At 34.6% G+C, this 12,250-nt stretch overlaps 1 protein-coding gene across 1 annotated transcript in view; it reads right to left on the bottom strand.

Annotated features, from left to right (window-relative positions):
* LOC137387158 (tetraspanin-13-like) overlaps positions 1 to 12,250 on the bottom strand; it is a 16,322-nt gene extending 4,072 nt beyond the window's left edge. Inside the window, exons 1-3 of the mRNA XM_068073480.1 lie at positions 12,092 to 12,250; positions 4,628 to 4,795; positions 109 to 306 (exon numbers count right to left, since the gene is read on the bottom strand). Of these exons, the coding sequence (XP_067929581.1) occupies positions 109 to 306; positions 4,628 to 4,795; positions 12,092 to 12,154 (429 nt within the window). The 5' untranslated portion in view covers positions 12,155 to 12,250. The remainder of the gene's footprint in view (positions 1 to 108; positions 307 to 4,627; positions 4,796 to 12,091) is intronic.

The raw sequence follows: 12,250 nt of genomic DNA, 5'->3' as shown, positions 1-12,250 counted from the left end.
GTTATTACAACATAACAACAATGCTTGAAAGAAACTCAATCTCCTGCAACACGCCGGCATCATTTAATGAAACTCTGACAGACATGAAAAATGTAACTACCTACTCACCGGACAAGATTGAGGAGCATCTTGCCAATGAGTAAGACCGCAGCAACTGCCAACCGTCATCACATCGATCTTGGTCTTCGCTGACGAGCTATTCCAACCTCTTTCTATAAGAGTTTTCTGTCCTTCAGTAGATACAGCGAGGAGAGCAATAGCGAGACTGAACTGGACCAGGAACAACAGGAATAGTATAACCATATACTTTGAGGGGAGTTAAGGACAGACGGCTTCTCAGTGTGGTAATAGCTGGCAGTCCAATGCAGGTCATACATATTGTGATAAATCAGGCTTGTCTTAATGGCGTTTGCAAGAGATTAGAATAAATGGGTTCTAAGGGATATGACAATTTTACAGATTTTTAACAGTATTAATTTTTTTCCTATTTGAATTTATGTTAAAATTAATTTCAGACTATTCTCTCTGGGTCTTCACTTTATACAAAGGGTTATTCCAACTATGCATTTGTACCGCTGTTTAGCAATACTTCCTGTGAGTGTATGTAACACAACTTGGAAAATATACCCTGTGAGCATATCTTATGCGCAGATAAAAGTGGGAGATTCAGTTATGGTTATATTCACTTGATAAAACATTGATTCAAGTAATATTAAACTTCCATTACTTTTTAACTATTATAATAACAACATAACGCAGCTGCTACTGAAATATAACAACCCAAATAGATCTATATTAATTGGTAATGTCTACTTGAAAAATTAAGTTCAAAAATACTACTACTGTAATAACATTGGTACGATTTGTTTTTGGAGTGATCATTAACCTATCATAATCAGAGTTCTATAAAATTATCTGACAAAAAACTCCGTAATAATGTTTTGCCTATAGCATTAGAGGTTAAGTGATGGCATGAATATTGCTGCAGTAACAGCAGCAGATAGCACTACAGATTAAGGTTTGAATAATACCTATGTGTAATTTCGATCAAATAACAGGTTTTATCCACATTACGAAATCATGAAAATGGACAAAAAAGATTAGTAATCCTTGCAAAATATTGACTGAAAACAACTACAATGCTATATAATAATATTTAATTTACTCACTCTTTGAACTATATTATCCATGCTGAGTCCATATTAGTAAAAGCAGACCATGCGGTAATAGGGTTTAAACAGTCGACTTCTAGAAGTAGCTCATTTTTACAGACAAGTTTTTTAATTTCCGCGCTGTAATCCGCGCTTTAATTCCTAAGTATGAGCAAGCTGATTGGTCTAATTCTATAATCACTGCTCCAAAGTTGACGCAGGACTTATAACATTGCAAACTTTTGCTGTACTTGTGAAATCTGCTTTGACCTTTTATTATGATTACCTGCCAAGTTGGGTAATTATAAAATTGTAATATGTAATATAACACCATAATAATTGGTGGCCAATGGAAGTGTTTTCCGTCTCAGATTCACACATTGACTAATTAATGGAGTTGGCACGTTATTAATAATCCTGTGCTTTGTTGAACAAATGATTTTTCATGTGACAGCTTGGCGCTTGCATCACAAGGGGTTTTGTCTACATGACTTTTGTTGGCCTTCCAACATCAAAACAATTGCTGAAAAACAAAACATCATGATTATATTAGTATACAGTCATACTTCAACTTACGAGCTTAATGCGTTCCGAGACTGAGCTCGTATGTCAATTTACTCGCATGTTGGTGCAATTCATTTATATATAGAACAATTAAATATATATTGATTGGTTTCCATACTCTAAAAAAGCAAATAAAACACTCAAAACAAGATATTATAACAGAAAGAACATGTTGGTTATTGTCCTTACGTAGTACATGTTTTCAAAAAGCAACAAATAAAAAACAATGCAAGGAAATGTGATTAATTAAAATGTAAAATTAAATACATACAATAGCAGTTAACACTCGCATTTGCCAGGGAGGGAGATATAAGTTATCCTTCGTTACAACAGGTGACTTTGGTAAATTTGGATTTCATCAAAGTGTTAAAAGACAAACTTACAAGCAAACCAAAAAGCAAACTCTCATTTTCAACTAAACGTAATTAAAATTTCTTCGGCGTTCCTAGTTTGAAATTTCTCGCTAGTTAGCGAAAAATGTTTCCTTTTTTTCGCTTTCACGACTAGCCGGCCGTTTTAAGATAAACCTATCTAAGGACGTTTGCCTTTGTCGCCCTTGCAACATGTTGCGATTAGGACGAACACAGGTGTCGCCACAAATGGTTAACGCACGACCACTAGCCAACTTGTACGAATGTCTATTAAACAGTTTGGATAGATAGGGCCGGCCTTTTCACATAGCATCGTTTCAGTTACGCTGTCACCGGCCAATTGTTTGTCCAATGCCATCAGCGGTCGTGAAGATCGCTGCACCGTTTAGAAACTATGGTTAGTCCTTTTGCGAACTAAATGCCCTGAATATAATCCTTCTGTTTGATAATTATGAATGTATTTCTGTCATATTGCCGAGCTAGCTGAATCACGCATACACATTTCGCATATTTTTCAATATTTTTCCGTTTAATATCGACTGTTATCATTTGCTTTTTCTTTGTAATATCTTTCATTTTACTGGCAAACTTTCGGTCTACGCGCAGTACTTTTAATTCACATAATTCTGCACAGAAAATCGTGCACAAAAACACGGTACAACAGTATAACCTGAGCAGTTGAAAAATACATAGTGATGCTGTTCTCATAAAACACCTCCGGCATACTTGGCAACTGACTCAAGTGCTCGTATCTCAAACATGGCTCGTATGTTAGTGCTAAAACGTGCTTGAAAGCTGGCTCGTATCTCAAGTTTCTCGTACGTTGGAGCACTCGTAAGTTGAAGTATCACTGTAAGTATGTACATGCATATACTTACATGTACATACTTATATGTAAGTTTAAAATTCTGTCCGTTAGCCATCCTAGTAGTATAGTTAACTAAGCTAAGAGCCAACCAACAACAATTCACATTTTCCATTGACACACACTCTCCCATTTTTGTGAATGATAATTGATCTGTGACAATACTCTGCCACAAAATAAACAATACTGTGTGTAAAATGAATAGTCTTGCCACGGCCAAATGTCCTTTGAATATCAAGGAAAAGTGTAATGCTATACAATTTGTATATGCAATTTGATGCGATACAGAATCGCTAGAGAAGACAATGTTAGGCACCTATGGGTTTCTATACTATGTACACGCTGAACGTTTGTGAAGCCCTTTTACACGGCTTGCAGTCCTTGGACAAACAGACGGATGCATTATAAATGTGACTAGAAATGATAAGTCTGCCATATCAGTAAGTCTTGTTAAAAATGCACATTCGTTAGCCAGTAAACGGTTAAAGCTCACTGAAACAACGATTTTTAAAGATAGCATCATGAAAAAACATTAGCATACATGTTTGACCACGTCCTCACAAGACCTCTTCACCGAATATTTTTAAAATGACACCCCAGTCTATCGCATAATACGAACTTTCACTAATATTGTTGAGATAGTAAGATGATCAAATGCTCTTTGCTAATATCTGTGATATCAACAAACTGAGCACTCACAAGGTTCTGTTGACATAATCAGCATCTAGTCACTGAGGGCCGTGTTGTCACCGCACCAAGAAAAATTTGTTATCAGAGAAATAGTCAAACAAACCTACAGGCATATCTTCATTATAAAACCATAACCGACAATACACAACTGCCTGCCAAATAATATAACTGATAGACAAGTCAATTTGCCTTTCCCTGTTTTCATAGCTTTTATAAAACTCTTTACCCATCAGCAACTCCAGAGTTTAGACAACTTCAAAGGTAGACAGAATTGACAAAAAAACATAAGCTCTCACTTTCAGGTCGTTACCGACTTTCTGTGAGAACTTCAGTTGATTTACGGATGAGTTAGACAATCCGTACCGAGTTTGGCAAACGGTAGATGGCTGCTACTGTATCAACCAAAGCGCCCTTATTAAATATCAACTTCAACGAAAACTTTAGAAATGTTTCAAAAATTATTAGTATTTTTACATTATTTGCAATTGGTTTGATGTTGGAGGCGATTAAGGCCCAGATCAAGCAAAAGTGTAATTATGACATGACATCCATTGTTGCAAAGAGATCGACAGAATAGAGAAGCTTCGCGCTTCAACTTGATCGAAATAGGCGATATCAACTATAGCAACTAGTTTCAACACATATTTTTCTTCCCGAGCATTTAAACCGCAATCAAATTTTGCCAATTTTAATCTTGAAACGTCTTGGCAGTCAAATCACCTCAAACATCAAAAACCATCGCAAATGATAGAATATTGCCTATACTTGCTGATAAATTGTTATGTAAGCTCATCTGTAATCTTTGGTAAGAACTTCTAGTAGAGCATAACTAGAGTGACAAAGTGAACACATCACATGATTAAGTGGTAAACTGTCGGCACTCATAACCAGCTGCTGTATTCTCAGAGGGGTACCAGCAGATTTTTATGGGGCCGGATGAGCGCAATCAGCGGTGTTATCGATGGCAGATGCGGGGCAAAGGATACAAAGAAGAGGCATATTTGATGATGTTTAACGGCTCCGATGAAGCCCATACAAGCGAGGAAAAGAAGAAATACTCCACATCCTATAGCTGTTCCGATGATGGTATAGCTGGAGACGAGGGAGACTGCCTTCACGTACACAGCTACACCGATAACCAATATCGATATTAACTACAATCAAACAAAGTTGAAGAATGTGTCAACAAAATGTACAAAATATTTCCTCATTAGCAAGAGACAATTTTGCTTCATATTAAACTCTCAGATGTTATGATTTTATTCTCTAACCAGCAACTGTAAATCCGTTTAAATTCACACCACGTTGTTTATGAACCGTTTTGGTGCAGTTACTATACCTGGCACAACATAACATCAATATTCAAACACCAATCTTTTCCCGAACAATTGAACGCACGAAGATGACTTACACAGGAATCCTAACTAACATTCTAAAGAGTAAATATTCCATTTCACATTCTTAGTTTTACTAGCATCCTTTTGGAATATCCAGTCATAACTTTAACCAGTACCTTGGCAGTCTAGTATATCGTAAGAGATCGTCAGGTGTGTCGATAAAGCGCAGAGAATAATTAGCTACACAATTATTAAGAAACACTTAGAGGCTTGTGATTGGCGTCGGAGTTAGATTATTAATATACCAAGCTTAATGTCACGAGTGGGAGACGCGTTAGAAGAAATCTTTTTTCATAACCTTTAACCCTGTCTTTGGACAGACACTGCTCTTATTATAGCGAAGATATATTTTTGCTTCACTTTATTTTAGATGTAAACAATATTTTTTGTTTTTTTTTCGCAACACAGACCTTGCTGGGTAGATAAAAAGTAACAAAATTGATTTAATTGAGATAGAAAGTTTGCAGCCCTTAACGTAAAACTACTGTAATCATGGACCGAGTGAAAGTGATAGAAAAAAGAGAAAATGTGTCAATACAAACCAATTATATCACAGTTAGTCTACATTTATTCCAGTTACACTACATTTATTCCACAGTTGCACTACATTTATTCCACAGTTGCACTACATTTATTCCACAGTTACACTACATTTATTTCACAATTACAGTACATTTATATCACAGTTAGTCTACATTTATTCCACAGTTACACTACATTTATTCCACAGTTACACTACATTTATTCCACAGTTACACTACATTTATCAAATTAAGAATTTAAGTTTAGTTTCTTCCTTTTTGAATGTTTAAAGGAGTGAACTTAGGAAGATCTAGGAACGGATTAGACTATTTACATGTATTTTTCGCCGATCTCTATAACGCAAATATTCACAGAACGGAATACTTACGTTGTAGACGTTTAGGGGTGTCTACTGTATTAAGTTGTAGACGTGTAGGGGTGTCTACTTTATTACGTTGTAGACTTGTAGGGGTGTCTACTTTATTACGTTGTAGACTTGTAGGGGTGTCTACTGTATTACGTTGTAGACTTGTAGGGGTGTCTACTGTATTACGTTGTAGACTTGTAGGGGTGTCTACTGTATTACGTTGTAGACTTGTAGGGGTGTCTACTGTATTACGTTGTAGACTTGTAGGGGTGTCTACTGTGTTACGTTGTATGTCGAAAAGCTCAAATGTTGAGGTGACTGCAAGTGGCGTCTTTCACTGTATATCGCAATCATTTTGTTGACCTAATGTCATTTATTTTTGTTAGCGCAATGTTCCATTGACGTATGTTCACTAATGTTTCTATGTACAGCAGACGCTCCTATAAACTAAATTATCTGTTCCCGGAAGTTTAGGTTACAGGTGTTTTAAATTATATAAACAGTAAAATGCATGTAAATCGCTTAATCCATTCTAAGATTTTCCAAAACTCATTCCTTTGGCTTTTTCATCAGGAAAAACTAAACTTAACTTTTTTAATTTAAAGACTGAACAGTAACTGTAGTATTATTGGTTTGTATCAACAAGTCTTTTACTTATTCTTACCAATTTTACTCAGTTTTTGGTCCATGATTACAGTAATTTGACAGCAAGTTAAGAAGGCTGAAAACTTTCAATATTAATTTATAGCACTACTTTTCATTATTTTTAAAGGTCGATTATGTCTAAAAAAAATCTAATAATTTTACAAGATTTCTAAATATGGATTAAATGTGGATTAAATATTACTAAAATAAAGTAAAACAAAATTGTCTTTACTATACGTGTTAAGAGCGGTGTTTGAAATTAGTATAAGAGAAAGATTCCGACGAGACTAAAACTCTTGACATTCATCTTAGTGAATCGACGCTCCAACTTCTGCATCAACATATTGCCTCTAAGTAGACATATTTCTCAATTACTGCAATTACTTATTTTCTATGCCTTGTAGACATGAAATTCTTCATGTTGTACGAAGCAAAAAATTTACATAAACTCTTTACGTTATGTGGAATTCCCATTTTAAGTGGTAGTGTCTACTGTATTGATTTTTCAATTAAATTTGTGCTAAGGACAGTAGCTTATTTTCTTGTGGTGCCACAACAAATAGGTTTTTAATTGTCAGCGAAAATTTTAAGAAGGCAAATTGAATCAGTATATTTTATGAAATCAGGCTGAGAAATAGTTTTGGTTCATTAATTTCATTTCAAATGTATGATATGACCAGCAGCTTTGAGGTTAACGATTTAGCGTCACTCATAGTTGTGCTTATTGGAATGCAACAAAAATTCACCACAAGATAGACTTCATCAATGATAAATTTGTACAAAGATCCCCCAATAAAGTCTGAGCCAATAAATTTTAAGCCTCCAAAACATTTAAAACTTTGCGTATCACCCAATTAATTAATACCAATTAAGAATTTGTTACAATTTCTATAATCTAATTTGTAAAAAAAATTTGTTGTCAAGATAATTGGCTTATGGATGAATTTTACTTTTTCCAGTACAGTGCGCCCTCAGTTTACGATGACCCTGTTATATGATTTTTTTCCTTACGATGTGGAACACAAAGTTTCTTGGTTTTCATCATACGACATTTTCCCGCCCCACGATAGCAACAAAAATTTTTCTCGAAATTTAAATTTGGCAGTTGGTGTGCTGAATACGACGGAATAACAAAGATGCCGATATGCTATTCACCGAATTCCCTTTCACAACGCATGAAAAGATAGGATGCTTGCTCTCTCGGTTCACTGTTGTCCGTTATAGAGAAAACAAAACAGGTAGATGATAAAATTTTAGCAAATGACAAAAGTGGAAGTTTAGTAAAATCAGGGTTGGTTTGATATATATTACTTGATATATATCATCGATATATATCGCCAATAGATATGATATTTTTGGATCAAACTAATCGATATTTTTGAAAAATATCAATTTTGTCATTCCATTTTCTAGTTATAACTATTGCTAATAGTCTAAAAATGCTAAATAACACCTAAAATCATCAAATACTTGTATAGGGGCCTATTAGGCTTACCCAACAGAGACAAACAAAGACAGCCAGACCAAGGCGGTGACATTGGCTAGACCATTTAATTAGTGTTTGAGTTTAGAAGAGTTTTTTAGATCTAAATTGTATTCATTCATCCCAGTACTATCTCCCTAACCTGATTATCTCATCTCATGTTAAACTGTTTTATTTTATTGCCTTATTGGAAGACCAGGCTGCTGAAAACCCTTTGAACTTCATAATCCATGATTTTGAATTGAACAATCTGACACCCAGAAAAAGAATTGTAAGCACATTACACTGACTCACTGAGATGACAGAGTAACCTATCTCATCATTTTCTGTAAAAATCTTTCAATGAATAGCTTCAAAGGATTCTGGCTCAGTATAAAATTTATAAATATGATGATTTAACTCTGACTGCTAGTGTTGAGTGTGGGTTTTCATCATGTAGACTGGTTCACAGCAAGTTGAGAAATTGTCTCAGTGTGGTGAAGCCTGGCAAGCTGGTGTTTGTTTACAAATGCCTAAACTAGACAAGAGTAGGACATTAGAACAAGCTTGGACTTTCATAGTGTGTATTTACTATTTGCACTATTTTGTTTGCACTTTGCATTCATGTCATGATTTCTAATCCAATGTTTGACGAACATCTTCATATTTGTAAATATTATTATTATACTAGGTTTACAATAAATCAAGCTTTTGGTATTAAACATTGCTGACTAGTCCCATACAACCTATAAAATACATCAATCACAATGTAAACACCATACAAGTTCAACCTAGCTTCAAATTTTTTTCAAAAATGTCATTTGTTTCAAAAATATTATAAATATCAATAAATATCGAAAATATCAATAAATATCATGATATATATCAGTTATACGATATTTGTAAAAATATTGATATTTATGCCAACCTTGAGTAAAATACATTCTAAAACTTTCATTTAAACCATAACTGTCACATACAACTTTAATCGTATTTTCTAGGTAAATCAGACACGCTTATTCCAATTTTGTACTCAAAATAAAGATTGGTCCACCAACCATCAAAGTCATGAAGGCTTTTTTAAAGCGTTTCGGTATCTGTCTCGAAAACAACACATCCGTCTCGAAAACAACACAACCGGCACAATAAGCTCCGCCCATAAATGTGTGACGTAGCCTAGCTTTTTAGGAACATTAGTTAGGGATGCCTAGTGCGATTTAGAATGATAGAGATGGGTGTCTTAAAACCCATTACCTAAATTCAGCCTGTAAAATAATCTCAGTCTTTTATAAAAAGGTATATAAACTATTTAAAATTGCTCATAGCTTGTTACGTGATATTTAATAGGCTGAACGCCAAGAAAAATAAGCTCAAAAAAAGCACAATTTTATCACAAGCTAGCATTGTTATAGCACTTTTTAGAGCTCATTTTTAAATATACAATGGTAAATAGCTTATCTACCTTTCAGAAAAGACTGATTATTTTGAAGGCTGAATTTAGATAATAATGGGTTTTAATACACCCATCTCTAACATTCTAAATCGGACTAAACATCTCTAACTTGCGTTCCTAAAAAGTTAGCCTACATCACATATTTATGAGCGGAGCTTGTTGTGCCGATCGTGTTGTTTTCGAGTCCGATATCAAATCGCTGTAGAAAAGCCTTAATTACTCCAAAAGTTAGGGGACCAATACTTATTTTGAGCACAAAATCGGAATCAGCATGTCTGATTTACCTGGAAAATACGATAAAAGTTGTACGTGACAGTTTTGGTTCAAGTTAAATTCAACATTTATGTTGTATGTCTGTCTCGAAGGTCTGTACATCTGTCACAAAGTTTTTTTGTCTTCACAATACGACATTTTTTCGCCACACAACAACAACTCCCTACGGTACGTACTGCACATGGTACATTGTAATGTTACATTCTATTGCAGATCATAACCACTAAATACACTAAAGTTACTGTAGGTAATGATAGTCAATAATTCTTCAGGGTCAATAATCAATAACTACCTAAACCATTAACCCCCTAACATACTACAGTCAAACATGGATAACTCGCCCTCGGATAGCTCGAACACATGGTTAACTCGAACAGTTTCTTTGGTCCGTTCCTACGTAATGATAGATTGCTTTAGATAACTCGACCTCAACTCTGTTAACTCGAACAGTTTTTTGCCCAGCGGCTGCCGAGACGGTTGTTATCGCTTTAGAAAATAACTTTATTCCAAGCCATAGAGGTAAACCTCAACTTTTCGTAATTCATAGGCGTCGTTATTACCACCATCGGCAAAATATTTTTGTCAACGACTTTTCTAAAGGTTTGGTGAATTTTGATTTTTACCAAACATCCGCTTAGCGATGGCCCTTTGAAAGCAAGAAAAAGTGAGGTAACCTTCGCATGAACTTCAAGAAAAATTGGCAAAATAGATCTTGGTTAAAACACTCAAAAGGAAAATATGTCTTTTCTTCTGAGCATTTCAACAACGATCAAGTGTTGCCAATTTTAATCTAAAAAACGTCCTGGCAATAACATCACCTCAAACAACAAACCAATCTCAAGTGATAGAAAAATCTCTATACTTTTTGATAAAAAGTTTTAAACTTTACATTAGAAGCATTTACTTTGAAACAAGCCATTTATGCTTTTGATTTATATTGTAGTTTGTATATGTACATGTATCTACTAATAAATAAATAAATAAATAAATAAATGGACTTGTGACAGTGCTCTGATAACTTGAACGCTCTGATAACTCGAACACTTTCGCTCGGTCCCGTGAAGTTAGAGTTATCCATGTTTGACTGTATTTTGTTACTAATTTTTAATATGTACGGTATGTATATAAATTTTGTATAATTTTTACCAAGGGGTGTTTGCATTAGATAATTACTATAGGTTTCGATACCACTCTATATGACATTTTCGCCCTACAATGCCAACACTGAAACGAATTAAAATTGTACGAAGAGGGCCCACTGTACTCTGAATTGAGTTTGGCGTGTGTTAGCTCTAGATACACTATTTTTAAATGCCAACATAAAACAATTTCTGTATCGAGTAAACAATGTTCAGTTCTGTTCAGTTGGCAACAATATGAAGTCTCTCGTTGTCTGTGGATAATGACAACCTTCAAAAATTTTTGATAATGTTATGGTGCTTTTAATACTTTCGGATTTCTCCCTTTCATATGTATTATCAATCCAATATTCATGTTGGAAGTAATTTCAACAGCTTGATTTCGAACACAAAACCAAACAAACTTTTATGTAAATATATGTGACAAAGTATTTAAGCAAGTGTTATATTTATGTCGAACTCGTCTCTAATTAATGTCAACCACATATTGATTATTGAATAGGGAAAACTGTCACTTATCGTATTCAAAAACAAAGATTACGATCGAAGAACGAACTAAAGATTATTATGCCTAGTTACAACAATATTCCAAAGATTAATGTAAACTACTGACGCAGTATGTACAGACTAACCCATAGCTGCCAACTCTCACGCATTGGGCGCGAGACTCACGCAATCACCCCAAATAAAAAATGAAAATGCGTGAGATTTTTGCCCCAATTTCCACAAATTTATATATAGGCCTACTATCATTTATACATCAATTGCCCCAAAACCAAATCTCACGCATTGCCCACCTCGTGGGTTGGCAGGCCTGGACTAACCTATTGGGACAAATATTCGGTGTCTAATAATGAACTATTATACAGCTGTTTCCAAATCCATGCAACAATGTTAGTATAATGTTAGTTCGCCACAGCAACACCTGCAATCTATATATCGATGACCAAAAAAGCAGTTTGTCATGAGAAAATGAACACTTTAATAACTTAAGCTGATGACAATATTTTAACACGCAAATTGAACATGAAACATGGTTAAGTAAAAGCTTGCATAAAGCTCTGTTGTCTAAACATTTATACAAGCAAAAATGCTAGACACAAACAAAAACCCATGTTTTATCGTCACCAAAAAATGCCTGTGACCAACAATATATTGTTAGGTAAATATATAGACGATACGTTATACTCACTATATATAGAATGTTGAGAGACAACAAAGCATTTTTAGAACACGTAAAATAGCCACACTTCATTTTGTTTTCGATCAATCTAAAATCTCAAGATAACATTGCTTTTAAAACGATGTCGCAAATTTGTGAGTCGATCTGAACAAATATTTTGTTTCTGTT

This window comes from Watersipora subatra, chromosome 2, assembly GCF_963576615.1.
Source record: "Watersipora subatra chromosome 2, tzWatSuba1.1, whole genome shotgun sequence".
In the NCBI taxonomy this organism is placed as follows: Eukaryota; Metazoa; Bryozoa; class Gymnolaemata; order Cheilostomatida; family Watersiporidae; genus Watersipora; species Watersipora subatra.
The sequence above is the reverse complement of the archived record's forward strand: the minus strand, read 5'-3'. Positions and strand labels throughout refer to the sequence as shown.